Genomic DNA, 25,371 nt, shown 5'->3' with positions numbered 1-25,371 from the left:
AAATACGCGACAAATGGCCAGTTTTAATGGTCATTGATATGATTGCATTTACTTACTTCATCATTTTGTACCCAAGATCAACCCTAACGTAAAACTTTCATGTTTCTCATTTTTTCAAGCGTACAGCTTTTAATTTTCAGTTAACTATGCTACCGAAAATGCTAGTGAGAAAAATAGATTTCGATAGAAAATGAATTTTTACCTGCGGGCTTTAAGACATGCGCAGGAGGAATGTGCATAAATGGCAGCTGGATAATTTGAAACAAGGAAGGGAATATGGAATGATGATCCATACTAATTGTAATAGTTCAGGCAACATTTCAAGACGAGTGGATCCAAATTTCAATTCTCTCCCCTCCATAAAGCATATGGGTCCGTCACCTCATATTTTAGCACACGTTCCTCTTCCGAACAATTTCATTTCTTTCACCTCGGTCTTCTTTGCGCCCTTAAAAGGATTATTAAATAACAACCGCTCCATTTATTTTTGGTAAGAAAATCGGAGCATTTATTAGGGACCATCCTGAAAGGGCGAGATCCGGAACGCCGGCCCAACTCACCTCCGAGGGCGAAGAAACGCAAGCCACGGCTGAGAGATTTTTCCTTTACGCTTTCCAGAACAAACCCCCTTACCCCCATCCTCGCTCAGCACAGGCATACTTAGGTGCAGTCATGCACGCACCTGATAAAAAGCTCTTTATTTTTCCTTCCATATGGATAACATGAAACAATTTAGCAGATTCCACTGTCCGCAGTGTGAGCTATGAGCGAGCTATGTGTGAGCAATCAGAATGAAACGATATCGAACGAATAGTAATTATGGAAGAAAGTTGTCTTTTATTTAACTCTTCAGCGTGCAGTAAGGGTACTTTCTTCTCTAAGGGAATCTGTATTTTTATATGAGTAACCCGTATCAATTTAAATCAAGCTTGGTATAATTTGAAATGCCTCCAGATTTTTATGGATATGTTATCTCAAATTTACAAAATATTCAGATGTTATTTTTGATTTCCAAAAAGAGCTGCAAGGGTTTTTGCGGGGTGATTGAATATACGAAAGAATATCAATTATTCATTCATTATTAATTACTTATATTCATATAGTTTTTGTTTTTCCTAGATAGTAAGAGCAACATTCTGGGCAATCCCTGTTAAAACGTGGAGCTATTTTCATACTTAACTTCTATAACTAGCTTGGAAATTTCAACATTTAGCGTTTATGGCGGAGTCTTGACTTTTATTCTTTAGATTATATCTATAGAGTGAAATAAATGATCCGTGTACCAATTAATAGCAGTATGGCATGCATGTATGTACATATAATGCCGGACGTCGCATGTTCAAATAAAACGTGACGTGCCTTCAAACCTCCAAAATATGGATACTAATAGAGTAAAGCCAATTGTTTTCCTTGTGCTACTATGCTGCTGATAGAATAAACTGACTGCGATCATTTATAATGACTCTGTGTTCTACTTTTTTCGCCATTTAAAATATGTTATCTTTTATTGATACAATTTTTACTTAAATCATGCAAATCATTATCTCATTCCTGTTGTTGGACATTCTATTGACACTACACATTATTCACTCATGGAACAAGTAAAACAAGTGAATGAATTTAATTTCTTCCTGTCTATTTTATTAAAAGTTGGGTTATCATAAAATTGCATACCAATATTCTATGCATTGTTCATAATTATATTTTTTGCTCTACAAAGGAGTAGAGCTTTCATTTTCTGAGGTCCCGAGAAGTTTTGAAAGGAACAAATGGTATAGCCAAGAGGTGGGGCGGGTTGCCCCTACCCTCTTCAACATAGTTGAGGTCAACAAGCAAGAAATGGGGAAACAACGTAATAAATAGCGATCATTTAGCTTCTTTAAAAGTCTACCATACACGAAGCATGCCCACCTTGGGTTGAACAGGCAATGAATCCAATCTGTACAAAAAGTATTCACATAAAATCACACTAACTCGTGTTTTGACAGTTGTTTTGAATGTAAGGAAATACTTCAGCGTATGCATCTCAACGGAAAAGACTAAAAATTATAGAATTACCGTGATCGACCGCTTAACATAAGTATCGACTTGGATTTACAAAATATGCCTAAAGAGCCTCGAAAAAATTTTTGTCGATAAACCTTTCCGCGCTACCGCTTTCGACCCATAGCAATACGAGCTTTGGGTGGTGGTAAGTTCTGAGGACCATGAGAGCAGATAGGTATTAACTACATTGGAGGCAGGATGAGAGGAATGGATTAAAATCATCTCTTAGAGCGATCTCTTCCGCGTTCTGGCGCCCTAAAGGCTGACCGGACAGTCGCCCAAGGCCATCACACACACCAGAGGGCGAATTTGAGCCCAAACAGTTACGCGCGTACGGTTCCTCTCCTCTCCCTCTTCCTTTTCTCATTCCTCACCAACAGAGGGTCTTTCACCTTCGGAAAAGACTCTTACCTACGCCTCCCAGAGGTGATATGTGCAGCGCCGCCAACAGGACAGCGGCGAACGCGAGCAACACCGATGACCGCTGCTTCATCCTGACGACTGGTCTACCCTTGGGAATCCCCGGATGACCGAAAAATCCTCCCTGGGTCTCCTTAGCCGAACAAACACCCGAATCTCGAATCGTTCCACACTATTACACAAAATTCAAAACAGGCACTACTATATTAACACAAGGTCGTCCACAGGGATGTCCAAGCTTCCCTCATCTTGAGAGAGAAATCGTTGGTTTATTCGTTTGGATACACATTGGTTTTTGAGGAATGGAATGGTCGTAAACTCCTCGGTCGGGGGGAAAGGGACACTCGGATAAGCGAGGATGAGGCCCTTCCCTATCACCTGCTCGTCAAGAAACTATTTCCTTCTCCACTCTCATATCCGTCCTTCGAAGACGTCTGAATCAACTTCGGCGAACGTATTTGGGGATGGAGTTAGGAGAGCCTAGCAGTACCGTTCAGGAAGGGCTGTACTTCGTAATCTTTTCCCAATGTTGATCGTCTGCCGGAGCCCGGGCCGATTTCGTACTTGGCCCAGGATGATCGATGGACCCTTGGCCAACAGTCACTATATCCCTTCCGGTCGATCCTCGGCTCGTTGACGTGAGCCACCTCCAGCAGGGGAGGGGAAAATGAAGGGGAGTCTCTCGAGCGTTGAAGTCTCTGCCAGCCTCGTACGGCAGCGGTCACTGACTGACTGACTTCTGGCGCTGGTGGAGGGCAAGAGGGAGGAGGACGAGAAGGGGAGGAGCCGGTAATGGCGGGTGGGAGAGGCCATAAAGGGAGAAAGGTGGATGTGGAGGGGAGGGAGACGGAGGAGTGAGAAGGGGAAAGGGAGGGGGCGGTTGGAGAAGAATCGTTGCTGAGGCTCGAAAATAAAGGAGTAAGTAAGAAGTTAAAAGACTACCGATCTCGTTTTCCGCCGTGTCGGGAAGAGAGAGGCAATGCGGAATGCTGAAGATGGAGTGAACCCAGCATCTTGCGCACAATGGAGTGGGTAAAAGTCATTTTCCCATCTGCTTTGTCCTTGTCCAGTTGGAGTAGGAAACAGCAGTTGCACTGCGGTTCCAAGCAAGAAAGAGTTTGCTTTTGACAAGATTTTTTAGCATACGTGGTTAAATTTTATATCCGCTCACTTAATTTTTTTCTCTTTAGTGTACCGCTTATTAGAGATTGAATTGGTAGATAGATCGGCAGATTTAAAAGAAAAATTTGTTTCGAAAAGCCTTTTGATTGGCTTGTTACAACAAGTTTATTAATTATAAATTGAAATAAATAACTTCATTCATAATTAGATTTAGTGCAGTTAAACAAAGGATTTGAAGAGCAAGTATTATTTAATTTCATTAAAAAAGGACTAATGAATGAGAAAATAAGAGATTGTTGCTTTGCTTGATATAGTCATGAGTTCGTCTTCGGAATAATTCTTTATCCCGGTTGGCATCATACAAATCAATATAGGTTTCAAAAGAATATTTTAGCATTACCCGGCTTACAAAATTTTTAATGGCATATGAGTTCACCATCACTGATTACAATCCTAAGATTGAATGGACGCAGTTATCCATTCAATTCTTCTGTAGACTAACCTGTCCATGCCTAAAAATTTCTCCTCTTCGAGGCATGTTATCATTTCCTCAGGTGTACCACCCGGTGTATTTCTCTGTAATTATTCCCGTACACTTTACTTTAGATGACTGTCTTCATCAGGCCATCGTCCCTTAAAATATGAGTGGTAATTTATAAGAATAACCCATCGACATAATTCGGCTAGCTTGGAGAAACAAGGGTTTTCTTATTATTCCGCTAGTTTGGTATGCAGTATACGCCCGAAGCAATGTAGCCATTTAGTGTATGCTGAGAACATACATACATGTATTCTTCTGTTTTCCTGGTAAATATTCTCTGGTAGATCGTTTTTATTATTATCTTCAAAGCAGGGATTTTCAGACAACTTTTTCTATTCTTCGCACTCATCTCAGTCTTATCTTGTACAGAGAGAGTTATATTCTTCTAAAAGTCCGTTATTATTTCTCCTGGCATACAGATTCTCATACTATGGTTTATCTACTTGTAAACCGGTGAGCTAATCTTTTTCACAGATTTATTATTGGTACCATGGATCATGTAAACCGCATGAATGACAAATATGATGGATATTCTCACAATATACCTTCTTGCTCTTCTCTTATACTTTCTTATCTTCTTTCGTATGATCTTATTTATGTTAAATGAAATTAAATGAAAAGCTACTAACTGTCAGTTCTGCCATATATCATTTCTGTGGTACGAGTACCTAACTCAGACTATATAGGCGAAGTCTCACAGAGAGCACTTGTATTCTAGTCTTCCGTAAACAGCAGAGAAGAAACAACCAATATGCGTGGTAACGCCGTATAATGTCATTTACCCTTCAGATAGACATTCATTTAAAATAATTTCGCTTTGCATGCTATGCATAGCGAGAAAATGGTAGGAAAGGCCCAAGGGAGCTTTTTCACGTGCACCATTTATGCTGTGTTCCTGGGGTATAATTTAAGATTTTATGCGGGCACACACGTCTAAGAAAATATTTACCGTGGCCCTTATCCTGAAATTTTCTCCCTTGTGAAAATTAAGAAATGGTAACAATGCGTAAATCATGGCACTCGATGAGGAATGTTCTCACGCTCTATCATTTTTCCCACCTTCCCTGTCTTCTTTTCTCTCTCGTTTTGCATGTTGTACCCGACCTTGAGTCTTCCAGGAAATTAATTAAATGCAAAGTGTCCGGATTTCTGCGACGATACGAAACCATTTTTGGAGCTTAATTGTGGGGGCAATTTAAGGAATTGTTCTTCCCTCCCAACAAGGGGCAACCACGAGTAACCCAAGCGGAAAGATTCCTTATCTCATACTTGTGTGGAAACTGCTGAACGTTGAATACACGGCCATATTCAAAAGCATTTGAAAATGAATAGGTTTACTTCTACTAAGAAACCATTAATAGGTGGGTGAGAACAAATATCAGTTTGGTAACGTAGTGGTGTAAAAATCATATCCTGTTCAAACCGTAAAAGTTAACGAAATTATTTTCGAATCACTAGACGAGCCTTTACACGAAAGCCTTACAAAGTAAAACCGACAGAATTGGCACGGAAGGCGCAGAAAAAGACCGAATTAGGTTCATTAGGATCTAGGAATGTTAGGACAATGTTGAGAACCGGAAAATTAGTGAGTAAAAAGCGACAGATTGAAAGAAGAAATATAGATATTTTAAGTATATGCGAGGTGAGGATAGCGGATATTACTGGAGTGATAATTATAGAGAGTAATATACAGCGGAGGGGACGAGAGCCAACGAGGGGTTGCCATAGTATTAAATGAAGAGGTAGGAAGAAGCGTAGTCAACATAGAACAAGCAACTGATAGAATATTAGTGGTAGAGATAAATGCAAAACCGACGAACTTGGTTATTATTCAGGTATACATGCCACCAAACAACCATGGGGAAAAAGTTGATAGGGTATACGATCAGTTAGAGGATAAAATAGGGTGGGTTTCTTAAGGGAAACATTTGATAGTGACTGGGGATGGGAATGCAAAGGTAGGCAAAGGAAGAGGTGGTGATGAGGTGGAGGATTATGTGGAGGTGAAGCATTGCAGTTTAGGTACATGGAATGACCGCGGGGAGAGCGCCATTGAGTTCTGTAGGAAACAGGGGTTAGTCATCACCAACACTTGGTTTAGACACCACAAAAGACGCAGGTATACATGGAAAATGCCAGGTGACTCAAAAAGGTATCAGCTAGATTATATTCTGGTTAGACCCAGGTGTAGGAACAGTGTGATAAATTCGCACAGCTTACCGGGAGCGGATGTGGACTCTGACCACAATTTAGTCATTATGAAATGTAGTGTCCGTTTCAAAAAGATAAGGCAGGGGCAGCAGGTTAGAAAATTGAGTATAGAAGAATTAAATGGATTGAAAAGGAAGGGGTATCAGCGATTTGTAGAGAAAATCATGGATGAGGGTAAATAGCTGAGTACTGGGAAAAATGGGAATGTATCAAGAAGGGGATATCGAAAGCCGCAAACGAAACTTTAGGAACTATTAATAGGAAAATGACAAGGAAACCATGGATTACGGATGAGATGATTAGAAAGATAGATGAATGAAGGAAATGGAAGAGTATAAAAACATGGTTGGATAAATAAGTAACGAATGGAGCAAAAGAAGGGGCAGGAATAGGATAGGGATGTTGGATGGAATGAAGGGAGGCAGGATATATACGGAGATGAAGAGGGATTTATTTGTAGAGTAGGATATTGGGTTGGGTTTTGTTGGGAGAGACAAGAGAAATGTTTAGAAATGTTTTACCGCGTCCTTTCGAAATCTAACTCAACCAGTAGATTACTTATATAGACGTGCCTTTATTTTGATATTATCAGACAAGAAACCTTTTGAATCTAATGTTTTAAGACACGGTAGTAACCAGTATCGTGTCATATACCACTTGATTTCGAATTGTTTTCACTAGAAGTTACTGCGAAGAAAACAAAGTGTCCAGGATATTTAAATTGGGAGAGAAGAATATCAACGTCCACTTCAAGAAGGCATAGATATATTTTACATGTATTTATACTTTTTGTAATTTGATTTTTTTTAAGGACTTTATATCTAAACGGATTTCCGTCCTTATAGTCATATGCTCTTGAATTAGCGATGACACTCTGAGTTGGTCTTTTCTTTAATTGATATCAAAGAACTATGATGTTTATTTTAACCATTTGTGGTAGTCGCTTGATATGCTCTTAGTAAAATTCAAAATCTGAGGTTGCAGAAGTTAGTTTTCTTCAATTTAGATATTGGCTTAGGATTTTTCGTCTAAAAATTAGTTACAGCTAAAAAAACTAACCAGCTAAAAAAATTTAGTACATTTTGATTGTATTTATTTTGAGATATTTAATATTTTGTGCGAGGAGAAGGGCATATGTTCTCTTTAACCCTCCCTCCCTTTATTCCTTCGCTTACTTACTTTCCCGTCAAAAACTTCTGATACCCTGATGAAGGTGGCTGGAACCACCGAAGCATCGAAGTCAGTTATGTTTGTGTTAATCCTTTTTTATTATTATTAATTGATATTGTGCTTAAATAATAGAAAAATACAATAATATATATTATATATATACACAATTATATATATATATATATATTTATATATAGTCATTACTTTTATGTGTTCATATATTGTTTGTTATTCAACACTTCCGTCTTACTTCGACGAAATCATCTATATACATATATACACTGTATTATGTGTGTATATATATGTATATATAATATTCGCCATAAAGTGGCTGGAATGGAAGGCTGTTTTAGATGCACTAACTTAGCTTCCCTTTTCATTGATTTCCGCAAAGCAATCAGTATTGAGGTTTCCAGGTCAAATTAATAGTAATTCTTTTAACTGTACCAAAATCAAAGCACGCTCAGTAATTCCCCCTACGTTGACTGCCAAAGGTCAGCAACTTCCGTCCCATTGCTACTCAATGGCTACCCTCCAATGCTCCGTTTCACGAGAACAAATGAGCCAGCAGAAGCGAAAGTTGTGTATTACGGTCAGTCGGAAATGTGTTACCATTCCACGGTAATTCTCTTTCTTAGGTCATATGTGTAACATGAACTAACAGTGATGTTAATTTAATTGGCCACTGGGAGACATTTGGTCATTAGGGGGAAATACTTGTTTTTGTATGGTAGATGTAGTTATCTTTTCGACATGGAAAATCTTGACGGAGCACTATTGAGCGTACTTCAATCATTTAAATAACTGCATTTAGTTTTTTAAGGTCTTTATTCCTCTTTCGCGATTACGAAAATTGTAAGCATTATATCATATTCATTTTCCCGTTAATATGAAACCCTTTCAAAGCGGCAGATACACAAATGGAAAGCTCACAGACTATGGCCTGAAATTTGTTTTTTCGCAACGGAAAATATTTGTTCGTAATATTTGTACAGGGTCGAACTGGAGAGAAATCAAATCAGGATGAGAGCTATGACGCTATGCCACAGTCATTAAAAACTTTATAATCCTAAAATTCATTCGTTTATTTCATTATGAATACGAGTTATAAATATTCATTCATTAAAAATAGGGTATATTAAATTGGGTCTTAAGATATTAATTTTTATTTGGCAGCCTATCGTTCAGGGTAGGTTTTGGATGGACGCAAACTTAACACCCCTACATTTCGTAGTCTCGAAAAGCCAGAGAAAACGTGACATCACACCACAAAAACCTTTCTTCATTTACGGGTATAAACATTCTACCTCCATTCATTTTGTCAAGCATGCCTACCCTCTCCCTCCCCCTACCTCGCTTGCCTCTACTCACAGTCTTCAACATTCACCGCCAATCAAAATGCTTTACACCCCATTACTACCTCCGGATTTCTCCAAACACTCCTCTCCTCAATAGGAAATTGTTTCAGGTGTGACCTCGTAGAACTGCTTCATAATTTAAAAAAGCTCAATAAAGTTTTTGAGTTCTTTAAAATCCTTTCTCATTTCCCACAATGTCTTGTACCTTTTCATAGATTTTACCTTTTATTCACCCACATCTCAAAGGCCTCTAAATCTACACCTATCACCTTGTTTAAACGACCATGTTTCCGTGCCGAACAAGATCACTCTCCATATCAAATCTACCTCATAAACGCTCCTACCCCTTAAAAACTCTTCCCCTCACATTTTGAGTAGTTCCGTGGGAATTTTTTCTACCTCTACGGCCTTATTTGATTTCAATTCCCTTAATGCCCTTTCTATACCGCCATAGAGTAAGCCTGGATCTACTCTATCCCCAATCACGTCATATTTTCCTCCTATGTCTAAGTTTGTAGGCTTAATGCATTTACTCCATACGATCCTCTTTTCATTCTTTCCGTGACCTGTTGAATATTTCCTCTTTAATTAAGAATAATATCCTGACTTATCTTGGATAGATTGTATGAATTTTTCCTACTTACTTCCTTACAGTGCTTTTATCTCCCTTTGCAGTGCTTCGATTTCACCCTTCCTTCGAAAACTTTGCATGTTATTGCACTGCATCTTCCACCACCCTTCTTACGTCCTATTAGATTCTTACCTCAGTTAAAAATGCATTTCTTTGTACGCTCGTCTACCCAATTCTGTGTTTGCATTCTTTCATTTATTTCTCTTGACCATCTTTCTAATCATCTCATCTGTAATCATAGTTTTCATGTCGTTTTCCTATTTACCGTTTCTATAGTTTTGTTTGCAGCCTTCAATGTATATCTTTTTGATATTTTCCCATTTTTCTTTTGTTGTACCCATCTCCTCGTCCTCTTTCATTAAATTCTCAAAAGCCTAGTGGTACTCCTTTCTTTTCATCCCGGTCAATATTTCGATATTCCGTTTCCTCGACTGTCTACCCTGTTTTATCTCTTGAATCTGAAGTGGTACATCATTAGCACTGAATTATAATCTGAATCCACACCCGCTCCCGGAAAACTTTGCAGATTCGTTCCACCGTTCCTAAATCTGTGATGACCATAATATATTTTGATATATCTCAGAATTATCGGATATTTTTCACTTATTCCTTAGCGTATTGGTGTATTTAAACGAACTATTCGTCCAGATCAATCCCTGCCTCCTGCAGAACACTTGCTTTCTCCCCGTGGTCATTCCTTGATCCTAAGCTGTAGTACTCTACGTCACTCCATTTCTTCTTTGACCCACCACCGCACGTTCCAATCCCCCATGTCCACATATGCGTCTAAATCTATTTCTTTCTCCCTAGTTTTGTTTGTCGACATAAAATGCTACCACATTGTTTGTGAATAATTTTAGAAATAATTTCCATATTGATTTGCATTTGTTCACCTGCCCACCAACTCGCTGAAATTAATAATTTGTTTTTCCCCACGCATTAAATATTTTCTTCGATTTCCGAATTCTCCAACCGCACATTTGTTCAAAATTCGTTGCGAAGTTCTTCCTTCTGATTTTTATGTGCTCTATGAATAATTATTGAATTTTGAGCGTGTTAAGTAAATAACGTATAAATCTGGTTGGGCGAATTTCTTACAGAACAAAACAACTCTACAAACCTTTCAGGATCTCTAAAAGCTGTAATTTTCTGTAACGTCGCTTCAATTTTTGGTGCATTTGAAAGCCCTAAAATCAATTTTTTAATTACTCGTATATCTTAAAATCCATTAATACATCTTGTTGCCGGTGTGCCCAATGTGACTGATACAAAAATCACAATGCACTCGAATGTTGGATTGGCACAAATCACAGAGGTTGGAGGAAGCTGATGATCGGAATCGAACCCGAGCCCTCCGGCCCTATCGTTCGATTCGATCCGGGTCCATCGCTCTACCCCCTATGACTTATACAAACTGTTCAAATTCACTAACATACCTGGCGACTCCGTTTATTCAGCAAATATAATTTCATGTAACTTCAAAATATATTTTCTCAGCCGTAGCTTTAGTGTTTTCGAAATATCGTGCGACTTCCGCAAAATATATCAACGTGGGCGGTTTTTTAATTCAATTGCAATTATCGAGATAATTAATTAACAGTTGGGAGAAGGGGTACAAGACATCACGATCACTTGGAAGTTCGTTTGTTTTATAATTCTTCCCTTCCTGTTGTGGCTCCTCATTTCCGTTTTGATCATTTCACTTGCACTCAAATAATAACACAATTGAATTGTTTTGGCTGCAATCAAAATGGCTTGAATGGTTTGAATTGATTATCTTATCCGACAGTTAACTTCTAAAATAATGATTTCTCCAGATTTCTTTGCTCGCAACTTTTGTTTGTTAAGTGACCTTCGTCGACAAAACTATTTTCATCCTGGTTTTTCTTCCAGACCTTATTGTATATTCAGTTAATGTTTTGAAAACCTTGTCTCGTTAAATGAATAGCCATATCACCAAAGGAATGGATGTACGTATATATAATTTTGAATAACCGGTAAAAATGAAACAATAGCATTCGTCTATCAATGACTGAAAATGACTTTAATGTTTTAGAGAGGGGATTAATATTTTCGAATCTCTGTAATGAATACGGGAAAATTGTTTATGGGTCATCTTTAATTCGCCTAAAAGCCGTAATAATAAACATAAAATCTATATTTAAACACATTTAAGAACGCTTCGCATCTTTTTTATGAATGAGTCCAGCTTCCAGCCAATAATGCTTGAATTGGAATATCTAATAGCTTTAATATGATATAAAATAATATAATAAATGAGTACAATATGGTAGTCTCGCATTAAAGTTATATTTAATAATAAATAAAAGACTTGAAATGCACATTATTAGCCAGCCATCCTATAGAGGAAAAATTCACCTAACTCCAATAGTAAAATAAAGTAATAATGTACATGACAATATAACCGATAATTTTGATAGGCTAGGGTTGTGAGACAGTTTTTCTGGTCATTTGGTGAGGACCTACTCCAAAACAAGATTCAGACATGCACGAAATAGCGCCGCTTTATGTGAACAGATAGAGTCCTTCGTGCGCGGATTTTGACATTGAATTTGGCATTGTTAACCGACATATTTGGCATTAGCTTACGTCCTGTTAAGAAAGTGGAACTAAAAAATAGCCGCTTTTTGGGTGGACCTTTGCCAATGGTGGATTGGCATTCGATAGGCGACAGGTATGTATTTCCTTGTCGGATGTCGCCTAGCTCTAACCAAACCATGTCCTCGATTTATTTTTTTTATGTGTTCAAAGTAATTTTGCGTCCTGTGCGTTCATATAATGACATCCAAATGGAAACTTGGATATAAAAAAATTGTAATGCACAAGAAAAAAAATCATTTCCTCTTTGAAAAGATTTAAAGCTGGTATATATACCTGTATATATATATATATATATATAATGTATAACACTTAGCACTAGTGGACACAGACAAAAACACAGAAACACACAAAAAAAGAGACTCACTATTTTTCGAATTTTCGGTGGTCGTTGCCACCTTTATCAAGGAGGAGAGGGACAGAACTGAAGGGAATACGAGGGCTGGAGCGATGGATGGAAGGGGAAGGTGGGGAGGGAATTCCAAAGGGACGGGTTTGGAGGGGCAGCGTTAGAAGGGTGGGGAAAATGTAGAAGGTGATGGGGGTGGAAGGGGGATGAAAATATAATTAGAACAGGGTAATTAGTGCCTAATATTGATTCCTGGCCAGTTCCAGGACTCCAAAAGCCAGATGAAGGATTGCTCTAGTGTTTTCAGTTTCAGAGGAGGATCAGAGGGTGGGAGGGATGCTATGATTGATACACTATAGCATTTATCAAAGGGAGTGTTGTGTTCGGAGGCGTGTTTGGGGATAGGGAGCATGTCAATGAAGGAAGAGTTTTTGCATGAGGCTCGGTGGTTGTTGATTCTGATATTGAGGGGTGTGGTGGTTTGCCCAATATAATAGGCAGGGCACAGTTGGCACTTCAGAAGGTACACTACATTGCTAGAAGTGCAAGTAGAGGAGGGAATTGGTGGGAGAGAGTTAAAAAGCGGGTGGGAGAGGGATGGGATTTTGGTTTTGAAAATAGGGCATGTTTTACATCTGGGTTTATTGCAAGGCGTTGGAGTGGTTTTAGGACGGGTTGGGGATTTAAGGAGTGGATTTGTTGATTTGAGGAGATCGGATAGGTTGGCGGGGCGTTTGAAAGTAACTGAGGGGCATTTGGGAAAAAGGTTGGCGGTGGCATTATGATTTTTTAGGATAGGGTAGAGGTCTTTCAGGATTGATCGTATAGATTCTAAGCCCGGGAAGTATGTAGTGCAAATTGAGAGAGGGTGGGGTTCTGCGGTGGAGGAAGGTTTGGGAGTGTACGCATGTTTTCGGATTCTTTTGTTCAGGAGGGATTCGGGATAACCTCTTTTTAGGAGGGAACAGTGTAGACTTGAAAGGAAATAATCAAGGGAATCAGGGTCACTACAAATTCTGTGTCCCCTTGTGGATAGGGAGTAAGGAATGGAGCGTTTTGTGTGATATGGGTGGCAACTATTGTAGTGTAAGTATTGCTGTTTGTTTGTGGGTTTAATATGTACAGAGGTGTGAAATGTTTGGTTTCTTAATGTAACATTTACATCTAGGAAGGTGATTTGGGAGGAGGATACTGTAGAACTGAAGGAAATAGAGGACGAAGCATTGAGGTCGGAAATGAAAGCTTTCAGGGAATCGGTACCATATTGCCAGAGGAGGAAGATATCATCGATGTACCTGAGCCACAATAGAGGTTTCAGTGGTTGTTTTGACAGGAATTTCTTCTCTGCGAGACCAAGAAAGAGGTTTGCATAGGAAGGGCTGAACCTGCTACCCATGGCACAGCCCTTGATTTGTAAGAAGAATTTGTCGTTAAAGAAAAAGGAGTTGCGGGTGAGGATGAACTCGGAAAGACTAAGGAGAAAATCTGTGCTGGGTATGTGTGGCTCAGGGCGTTGGGAGAGGTAATGTTTGAGAGCGGAGAGACCTTCTGAGTGGGGAATCGATGTGTATAGGGATGTTGCATCTATGGTGGCCATAATCCGTCTTCCTCTGAAGACGGATATTCAGCTAGCCAAGCAAAAGGTTTTAAAAACTGACATTTTTCGTTGCTTATTTGATCAATAATAACAAATTTAATAAAAATAAGGGGATCGAGATTGAGCGGTGCCTATCGTACTGGCTTCCCACCCAGAGGGAATATTTTTCAGTGATGTCTCGGTCCCTACTTGAGGTGCTTTGTGGAGAGCACTTTGAGTGAGTACGCCGTCTATCGGATGGGACGTTAAGCCGCGGACCCCTCGGTGCCATTCGTTAAGAGTAGGTTAATGCCGACGCCGGGTTTCTTTCCACCCTTCATCCTTTCCTGTCCATCCCTAATGGCGGAAATGACCTTGGCTGTTGGGCACCTCCCCTAAATGCTACTACTACTTAATAAAAATTCTGTGGAAAAGTTCAATGGTTTCAATCCCATTATCATCCTTCCGCAAACCAATACCTGAAATGCTTAATTTAATCTAAGTACATTGTATCATAGGAAAATTCAATTCCATGATCAAAATATTTGATTCCCCTTCAATTGTTGTAAGTAAATACCTGTTTCTCCGTGACTACTCCAGCGAAACAGAGGCAATGGTTGTGCATCCCATAGAGGTGCGGAAGGATTACGTTGGCGTATCTGTATCTGGCATACGCAGAGAGAGAAATGTTCTCCGTGGTCGTTGAAAAGAAAAACCGTTCATTATGTCTACCACTCTCACCGCGGGAGTGAAAGATTGACGTGAACTTTTTTTACGCCGGTCTCTTGTACGAACTCAAATGCTAAAACAGGAAGGAAACGGGGGTGAAGAGGAGTGCACTTGTAAAGTGGGACGGAAGGGTGAGTCCAGAAACCCACATCTCCGGCGAACTCCTACGGACATTTTTTTTTTACCTTCGATCAGAATGCCGCAATTTTGCCATTTCCTTTGAGGACAATTGTTGGGAACGACATCCGTTCTCGCGAAATTAACGGATTGCTCCAACGGACTCCAGTTCCCGCCCAAAAACTTCGGAAAGTCGCGGTTTTTCCATTAATTTTTAGATACCCCTCAAATAGCGATGGCTTTAAATTGCTGTAATGAGCTTTCTGACGCCTCCATTGAAAATAGATGGTGTGTACGAGGGCCTCGTATGTCCAGGGCCCATTTTTCTCCTTCCCTACGAAACTTTTTCGGGTATTTATTTATTTTTTAGAGTACATCGCTTTGATTTGCCAATAATTATTAAATAAGGGGTATTTCTTTTCAAGTGAAGGATTAAACTGATTATATATTTAAGAAAATTGTTATTAGAAGTCTACTTTTAGGAGTGTCATTGCTTCTTGGTAAGTTCACATTCGTAAGCGCTTATAGCCTCGAGTACTGTTGTCACACGGTGTTATTGGTGTGTTAGAATTAAAATTAATTTGAGCATATTTAATGATAAAATTCGAATTGAGAATGTATTCACATAAAGAATCAGAATTAAGATTTTACAATCAAATTCAAGCGAGAAATTTGGAACAACGTATTGATACCTTTCCTGACACTTAAGATGAGATCGTTGCATCTAAATCGGGAAGATGGCCGATTGCACTTATTTCACTGTTGTAGAGCTTCAGAGTCCCGTTTGGCACTGAAAGAAAATATTTAAGGCTTGCAAAATACTTGTTTGCTGATACGTAATTTTGTAAAATTTCCCCATGGTATAAAGTGAGCGAGCGTAAGCTCTTGGAAATGGAATGTTCTTGGACTTGGAAATTCTCTACAGCAAAACCAAAGACAATTCTGGCGACGGAGCGTCTTCCTTACTGAAAGCAGGGAGCAGCGGCAGTAAACCATTTTGATGGGTGCAATCTTGCCGTGGCACTAGTGAGAGGGCAAGAATGGATGAGAAAGGAACAAAAACACGATAAGGGCCATTGATATCCTTTCCTTCGTGGGTCAGTCGACTACGGGTGGAGAAATTGATCCGATTTGCCCATCACTAAGGGCAGTACGATGTATACGCAACGCTTCGCTTACTGTGAGCATACTTGACGTGGATGCACCCCATGCCACACACCTTACCGATGGCTTGCAGGATATGTAGATAAAAACCGCATGGTTCCGAGGACTCAAAAATTTAAGAAGAGTTATGAGATAAGGTAAAACATTTGCGAAGTGAATGCCTCAATATTCAAATACTTAAGTATTCTTTATTGAGTAATGCCTCTGGATAACGCCAACATAGCACAATCTGAGTGATTTACAAGGTACAATCTCTTCAAAAGGAAAGCAGCCTGAACCCTCTACCTAGAATTTGTGAAAGAGTGAATATTTTTACTTTATAGAGCTTACGGCGTCGGCCAACCTGCACAATCAGGAAATTAGGTGGTTGTTCTGGAAAAATCGGTATTTGGCACATGGTTCGTAGGAAAGTTTCCCGTCGGTCATTTTGAGACGCGCTCGAGAGACGCCACTAATTCGCGACTTGGTATCCCTGTACTTTTTCTCAGCCCTTGCCCTACTTGACCCTCCATTGAAAGAAACTGCATTGAGATTACACAAATTGAGGCAGTAGGTAATGCTTCACGTGAAAATAAGGACCTAAATATTTTGTTTTCCGAAAATTTGTATGCTCTGTTTATGTTTGATTGCGTTCATTTTTGCTATAGTACCTGTATATTTGTGATTTTTGGTAGAAAATGTATAATTTTGTTCCTCGGCCTTCTAGTTGTCTAGAAGTGATTTCATTATGTTTTTGATAGATATTAGGGCTTTCTGTTGTTCTACGAGAACGACACGTTTTTATTACAACTGCGGTGATACTCTTCTCACCTAATTGTGTTCTTATTCAAGTGTAACATTTTAAAAAAACACTTTAAAGGAAGAATATTGGTTTCATTTTCAAGGAATACTCATTCCTCCAAGGAAGGGTCCACTGTCAGTAGCTTTCGTTTACGATAGAATTCCCGATCAAGGTGATGTATTTAATCGATATGCTTCACTTATTCGCGTATACTTCCAGAACTTTAGAATATTATGCTATGCGCCCAACACAATGAGACTAGCAACTTGTCATTTCTGAAATTGCAGTCAACAAGTTTTGCTAAATGCCAATAGGTGCCGAAAAATGAACTTGGATTGGGATGTGGAACTCCCTAGAAAACTGAAAACGATCCCTGGAAAATGTGGAGGACATGAAAAACTTGTTTGTTGGATTGCAAACACCCTGACGGCTTCATCTTTTTGAGGTCTACACTCCCTTACCAAACCAACGTTTGGGTTGATCATTATAATTATTATTTGGCTGCCATTGTTTTATAATACCCCCCCCCCCCGTAGTAAATTAAAACTCCAGTTTAATGGAAGCCTAAGCTCTGTTTCACCGATGGCATAGAAGTTCTGTAATTCTTAGCTTGTCTAGGGAAAGATCCTGATGGGTGAAGGAGACGAAGGGCTGAGAAAAAGTGCACGGATACCGAGTCGCGAATTATTAGCGTCTCTCAAGGCTAATTGGCTGAATCTCCACAATTTCGGCTCTTGTGAACGATACTGTTTCGAGTATGCCGCATCGAGCACTAAATGTAAGAACAAAATATAGAGACGTCGCCCCCAAGCCTTGACCATCACGCCAAATGCGTCAACATTTTGTCTCCATTGCCAATTTATCGACCTCCAATGGGGTCACGTTCCTCTCTCCAAAGTCCATGGGGAGCTTAGGTGCGAAGGAATGCTATGGAAACAGTGAAGTAGACGCGACGCTCGAAGACTGTTCCAACCCACTTCTACATGTTATGATTCCTGCAAAATATGACCCATATTTACTTAGACAAAATATTCAAAATCAAGCCGACATGTGTTAGGGTAAAGGAAAATAATTCAAAAGGATATACATTGGCACGCGAATGGGCTGAATTATTAAAAGGAATGAATTGAATGGATAATAAGATTACTTCGTTTTTTGGGGGCGCTGTTCCCATTCCTCGTTTATTATTTTTCTTGCTGACGATAAATGACCTCCGTTATGCTGATAAAATCCCTAATACCGATTTTTGAGATTCTTATGATGGTTTATTTCCATTAATGGAATAAATTTGCAATATCCCTCTTGAAAAGCAAATATTTAACATATCTCTGAGGAAATACGTACGTAGACTCGATTATTATTATTATCCCACTGCAATAAAATTAAGAAACAATTAATTTTTAATGTTGCATGCCTGGTGTGCAATCATCCCTGTCACACTTCCTAGCGGTGGCTTGTAGGGTGCCATGTAGAATAGAATAGAAAAATACACTCATGTCCGATTTCACCTTTCATTGTGGTCTTCCTCGCAGGTGCGATGCTTCGCCTCGGGGACGACTTATTCAGAAACACGTAATCCTGTATTCCTGGGTTACGAGAAAGTTTTGGTGGATTAGCTATGCCCTGAAACAAGGTGATTTAAATATTTTGAAAGAGGCGTTTTAGCGGGAGGAAACTCTGGAGGATAAAAGACTAAATCAAATTTCACCACTTAAAATGGCAAAGTCGCGAAAAAGACAAACTTGGATTGAAAGACCACAAAGGGTGCAACGTAACTATTGGCTTATGGATTACATAAGTGATATTATCCTAATGCGAAGTGGAAAGTGAGCGATAGGCATAACAAATCCTTCTGCGGACATGCCGGGTATTCGAGAATTTGACATGTAAACACTACCAAAGAAAATTTTAACCTAAATGATCATTTTTTTTCTTTTATAGATTACGTGGTGCTCTTACATGCTAACATAATATGGTAAATGCGTAGAAATTAAGGTAAATTGTTACGATTCCGTAAATTTGTATTTCTATCGAGTGCATATGGCTTGTACGAGCGTGCCGCAACACCAGCATTGATATGATGAGTACGTATTGTAACACTCCTTGTACTTCCCTAGGGATTTGCATACCCATTGTTATTATTTTTCATGTGGGGTTGCACGGTCTACCTACATCCACTGTTTTTCTTTTCCCCTGAAAGTGCCCCAACACCAGTATATACATACAAATCAGATTGCGCCGCCCCCATGCTCTCATTGCTCTTGGAGCAAGAGGGGGGAGCATTGCTTTCCTCCACGCTCCTGGGAAATATGTGAACTTTTACAATGGGAGTAAGTTTGGCGATAATTTCATCCTGGAAGTCTCTGATGGTCAACCGGGGGAACATGGTACACTCTGAATTGAGTACACGGTTAATATTTTTCATGGGGTTCATGAGATCAGTGGTGTTTGGTGTTCATTAAGTTCGAAACAAATGGCTCAAACTGCATGTCGATGTAAAAACAATGTGTCTATTCTATAACTCATTTCACTTAAGGTAGTCTACCCATTTGAGGTAGGTTTTGAACGATCACTATCGACTATTACCTTTTACGCATCGCGAAAACTTTCTCCTATTTTCCCTATATTATTTCCTTCGTCAATTCTTCGTAGCGTCTATCTGTCTTCGTGCTGTCTAAAAAAATAATGTAAGGGGATCCAAGCTAAGGCTGAAACATAAAGTTGACGTCAAATCCAAGGACAATAAGTTGAATTGCATTTATAACAATTGCTATAATGTTTTCACTGCCTTAGTGAGAAAAGGATAGAATAAGGAAATAAAGAAAGAAGCTGAATCTATTAGAGACCATTGTCTTTAAAATTTTTGTAATCTATACGATAATACAGATTTATTTTTCCCCGCAGTGGTTAGTCGTGACGTATGGAATTAAATGTGGGCTTGAAAATTTGCATATGATCCATCTGATATCCACGACAACATTTTCTAAATATTATCTTAAGATAGATGGAAACTGATAATGCTCACCAGTGCCAATTGGAACCTAAAACAATTAGCGGTGCTCAAGCAGTAAGAGAACTATTGATATTCAACGATAATGTGACTTGCTAAAATTAATACTGTAAGTACTCCTTCGTAAATACGTGGGACGGTGTAGATTTAAACTTAACTAGTAAAGTTTAAGTCATAACCTTTTGATAGAGTTTTTCTGTGGTCCTGTATTGGTGTGGTTTGCTTCTTTGAAAGGAATAATTTTAAAATTTAATGAATTCCGAAATGGTAATCATTACTTAGAAACAAAGATGAAAATCGCATTGTTTGTGTTATATGCATTTAACCAAAGCGAAAGATCCTTGAGATGAGCAAACGTGAGTGAAAATAAATATAATGCTTATCTGATTATATTTTCTCACTATTTTCGATATTTATCCTTAAATATCTATTATCGCTGGTTACATGTGGACATTCGGACTCAACAGGGCACGTGAATCTAAAAGCTTTGAAACGAAACTATAGGAACAGGAAATAGGTGAAGGACAGGAAAAAATGGATTACAATCGAAATGATTGGAAAGACAGGTGGCAGGAGGAAATGAAAGAATTTAAACAGTGTTAGACAAAAATGCAAAGAGTTGAAAATATATTGAGGCGGGAAACAGATAGAACTTTCGCACTTAACGGATTTAAATGCGCGTTGTTGCTACCGTTTCTTGGATAAGTGCAATTCTATCATCCATTGTATTAATATAGACACCAAGATATGTGAATTGACTTGTTGGGACCAGATTATATATACCTGACTATAATACATGATCTACTAAGATATCGTCATTAATTGGATAGAAAAGCCAGTCGTCTGGATAGGCAATCATATGGACTTGAAAGCGTTGATATATTTCTTCTGCCACTGCAAGTGCTCATTCTTGCATGATATAAGGGAAGAGAGTTTGTCCCATAGACAGCAGTCGGAAGGAAAATTAGGAATTAGCGGTATGAATGCCGTAGTATTAGACCAAATCTTTCTGCAAACGTAATTGAAAGAAATCCGATCAATCAAGAAAAGATCAATTTTGATCATTTTAGAACGGCGCGTAATTTCACGCAGTTTTCGCGGCGCAAGATAGAGAATGTTGGCTGTAAATACATTCCTGTCCACGGGGTTATATATCGTTGATAAATCTGGTCAAGCCATCTTTCTTTGGCATTAGAAAGGCGGGAAATGCAGTAATGAGGTTTTCCTCAGAAATTAGTATCCAACATAATTTCATTTAGCAGAGAAGACCTTAAAGGAGATGGGCTCATCAAACCTTTTATATGGAATGTAATTTTGTACGGCGCGGAAACGTGGTCATTGAAGCAAGACGATAGGCGTAGATTGGAGGCTTGTGAGATGTGGCGGTGGATAAGAATGGAAAAGGTGAAATGGATAAAAAGGAAAACAAACAAGTAATTGTTAGGCATGGTGGAGAGGAGAGGGGATTGTTGGGAGAATTCCAAATGCGGTAAGAAAAGTGGACGCAGAACATTTTGATAGGCGATGGAATGTCGAATACTGTAACAGAGGGGAGAATGTTAGGTAAACAAGGAAGGGGGAGGAAAATGTTAGGTATATTGGATGGAATGAAAGGATGAATTTTTGAAAAAGAGTATAATGTCGAAATTCTAAACCTTTCTCGATATCCCATAGAATTGATCAAATTACCGATTAAAGCAAAATTTCAGGGTTAAAATATGAAAAAAATATTTAAATGAAATATTTATTTTTGTAAAGACATTTCGATAAATATCGTCCAATGGATTGTTAAAATACTGGGGACCATCTGAAAAATGTTATTACGCAATAATAAGTAAAATTTAGCTTCACCATTTGGTGTAACGGTCGCACGTTTCTTAAGCTAATTTCTGTAACCATTGTTAAGTAGATCATCATTTCTTGAAATTCACCTAACCTTATTAATATTTTTGGCCAAGCAAATTAATTATAAATATAAAAATTATCCAAAAAGGAACGCCATTCACACCACTCGGAACTTGCCCTTGGCTACACCTCGGAGCGGTAACAATAAATGCAGAAAAACAATAAAACGCCTATTTTTACTTCCGTTTCCTTTCGGGGCGGACTTAAGAAAGCACATCCGCAATCCTCTACCCATTATACTCAATATCCGACGCTTGATTATATAGCTGCAATAAAACAATGAACCAATTTCGCAGACTTTTATGTAGAAGGACAAATATTCTCTTTCATCACCATTATTGGTCGTTCAATCCTAAGATTGGTTGACTGCAGCCCTCCATCGTACCATATCTGATGCTAATTGGCTTACTTCCTGGTATTTTTTGCAATGTACTTTCTTCTTCATTTGTCCCATCTATTTATCCCTTGACCTCCCTTTTTGGTCTTTTCTCTCTATTTTTCCTTCTTTTATATTCTTCATGAATCCAGTGTGTCTCGGGGTGTGGCCAATCCATCTAATTCTTCTTTTCTCCATGGTGTTCCATTAGGTCTGTTCTTCATCTACTCTTCTGTAGACTTCTTCATTTCTTATTTTATCCATCAATTTGATCTTAAGCAACCTCCTACAGCACCAGGTTTCAAAGGCTTCCAGTCTTTTCTGGTCTACTTTTCTGATGGTCCATGCCTCTGATCCATAGAGTGCCTCACTCCACAGGAATGTTTTCATGTGTTGTTTCCTCGTCTGTAGTTCTATCTTCTTTGAACGCTGCAATTGTATTTTCATTGTGAATGCTCTCTTAGCTTGAGCCATTCTTCGCTTGATGTCTGTAGTACTTCTTCCGTTCCATGTGATGGTACTTCTAAGATAGGGAAGGAATCCACTCGCTCTAATTTCTGTCCTTTCAGTGTTACTACTGTATTCCACTTCACTGTTCCACGAACTAGGATTTTAGTCTTCGTCTTGTTTATGTTCATATTTTATCTATGTAGAACTTGATCCAATATGTTTAGTGTCCTCCTGGTTTTCTGCTATCATTGCAACATCGTCAGCGAATCGTAGCATGTTTATCTCTTCTCCATGGATTCTAATTCTGTTTAATCCGATGCCTTGTGCTCCTCTTATTGCCTCCTCCAGATACATATTGAACAATGCAGGTGAGAGGTCGCATCCAAATAGGCATTCCAATAGGTTATCTTCAATTTTTCTTTTCCTACAACTTATTATTCGTGCAAGTATTTTTGCTCTCTAACGAATGTCATTGAAAGTACTCAGGAAATAGGAAACTATGTAGACTTCTTTACAATAAACGAGTCTTTGTAACATTGACACCAGTTAAGACTGGTTACATCCATCAATTAGGCGATTCTTTGATGGGTAGTCAATACTTGAGTCATAGTGGATTGCATATGGGGAGGGTGTGGACCACTAACCACATAACATTTTTTCATTATAATTGGAACTTAATTCCACCATAACCATAATCTAATTATTTAGATCCTGTGAAAATGACCTCATTCAATGGGCAAATTGGAATAAGGGTAGGTACAAGGGTTGTTATTGACTTCACCCTCTCAAACCTTATATAGTTCATGAGTTCCCTCTGAATGCAACATTCTGAGACATATGTTATCTCATTTCAGTTCACTATGTCTGTAGTCTACAAAAACATCATTCGTAAAGCAGAAGCAGTAAATGCCACATTTCCAAAGGAGAGGTGAAAGAATTATCACAATCTCTCCAACAGCCAGAAAATATATATCGATTCAGAGGGAAGGGGATATGAATCTTGTCTTAGACTATAGGAAATAATCAAGCATGGATAATTACCCAAAGTACTAAGCAGGGAATGCTGCATATACAGATTACTATGATATTTGAGCCTCATTTGGTGTACAGAGACAGGTCTCTATATTGCTATACTTATAATTTATAGTTTATTATGTTCTCATTTATGCAAAAGGAAAATCATTTAGCATTCTCAACAGCACATGCGGTGACAATGTAATGTAAGTATAATACATGATAGGGTCCAAGAAAAAATACGACAGAACCCAATGAAGACAAAAAACTAAGAAAGACTGATGTTAAGAAACACTGATTGAGTACTCTCTGTCTGTTTTGACAAACTAGAAAAAAGTTTCAGTTTTATGACTACACCAAAATATTTGGTTGCACATATTAAGATTACCACAGGTAGGAATGATTTAAAGTTCAGGGAACATTACATTCATATTTTAGCATTATAAGCTTGCTCTAGCCAGACCCCATTTGGAGTAAGTACCTAAATGTCCATTATTTGGAATTGATCCGAGAAAAGTTATGATATTGGGTGTACACGGTCCGTACAATAAGTATCGGGACAGGTTTCAAAAACCAAAATTTACTGCAGTTATCATTACAATTACTCAATAATCTTCAACATATTCCTCCGGCATCGATACACTTAGTTCGGCACGTCTGCCACTTGTCAAAAGCCCACTGGAAGTATGTTTCCGGAATTCTGCTGAGAGCCTTTGTCATCACCGCTTGAACCGCCGTGATGGAGTCAAACCAATATCCTTTGAGCTCCCTTTTAATACTCTGAAACAAGAAAAGGTCAGGTGGAGCCAGGTCGGGGCTGTAGGGGGGGTGAGGCAACGTTGCCACACAAACAGTTTTTGTTCCTCGCTCAAGACTTTCAGCACCACCTTTGCGCACACCTTCCTCATTGAAAGATCCTCTGTTACAATGGTGTGGACGATTCCGACTGAAAGGCCGGTCTCCTCACTGATAAGATCAATGGTTAAATGCCTGTCAGAGTCGAAAACGTTTTTCACTTTGGCCACCAGAGCATCGGTTCGAGCAGTCGTCAGGCTTCCGACGCGGTGCTCATCTTCGACAAGCTCCCGGCCTTCCTTAAACATTTTGTGCCAATCAACAACTCTTGTGTGGCTTAAGGCATCATCCCCATAAGCCTGTTTAATGAGTTCAAGGGTCTCCGACGTGGATATCCCGAGTTGAACGCAAAACTTCACAGCGTAGTTTTGCTCGACGGTGCGCTCCATGCTGGCGCGACGACACCACAAACAATCACACGTCACAAAAATCCACCTCCCGTCTCAACCCATGCCCGGAGGCGACTGAACTAAAGTGCGCCTAAGTGGTGGGGGACCCCTCTACCGAGCCAACCGGTCGGACCCCAATCCACCGCGGTTGAGGCTACAGCGAACCAGTCACAATACTTATTGTACGGAAACTGTAAATATCAGTTGGGATATGTCTTTGGGAAAACACATTTGCAAAATCTGTGGATTAACAAAAAAATGATAGGATTCATAGAAAGGATCTTTGGGTATTGTAATGAGAGGGTAAGGAGCTTTGCTATTTCATGCTAGTTAGGTCCCACCTTGAGTATGCTGTGGGTGTATGGGATCCTCACAAGGTAGGCTTAATTTTGGAACTAGATCGAGCGCAAAATAGAGCAGCTAGATTTGTGAGAAGTTCTTATGACCAAGGTAGCAGTGTCACAACACTATTGGAATATTAAAATAGGAGCCACTAGTTGACCGTAGGTTTAAATACAGGTTAAATTTACTGCATAGA

General features: G+C 39.1%; 1 protein-coding gene across 1 annotated transcript in view; it reads right to left on the bottom strand.

Moving 5' to 3' along the window:
* LOC139694345 (uncharacterized) overlaps positions 1 to 4,126 on the bottom strand; it is a 72,889-nt gene extending 68,763 nt beyond the window's left edge. The window contains exons 1-2 of the mRNA XM_071593154.1: positions 4,091 to 4,126; positions 2,458 to 2,638 (exon numbers count right to left, since the gene is read on the bottom strand). Coding sequence (XP_071449255.1) covers positions 2,458 to 2,638; positions 4,091 to 4,126 — 217 coding nt within the window. The remainder of the gene's footprint in view (positions 1 to 2,457; positions 2,639 to 4,090) is intronic.
* Positions 4,127 to 25,371: the final 21,245 nt, after the last annotated feature.

The sequence above is a fragment of the Hetaerina americana genome, unplaced genomic scaffold (genome assembly GCF_022747635.1).
Source record: "Hetaerina americana unplaced genomic scaffold, ioHetAmer1.1.p SCAF_1, whole genome shotgun sequence".
Taxonomy (NCBI): domain Eukaryota; kingdom Metazoa; phylum Arthropoda; class Insecta; order Odonata; family Calopterygidae; genus Hetaerina; species Hetaerina americana.
The sequence above is the reverse complement of the archived record's forward strand: the minus strand, read 5'-3'. Positions and strand labels throughout refer to the sequence as shown.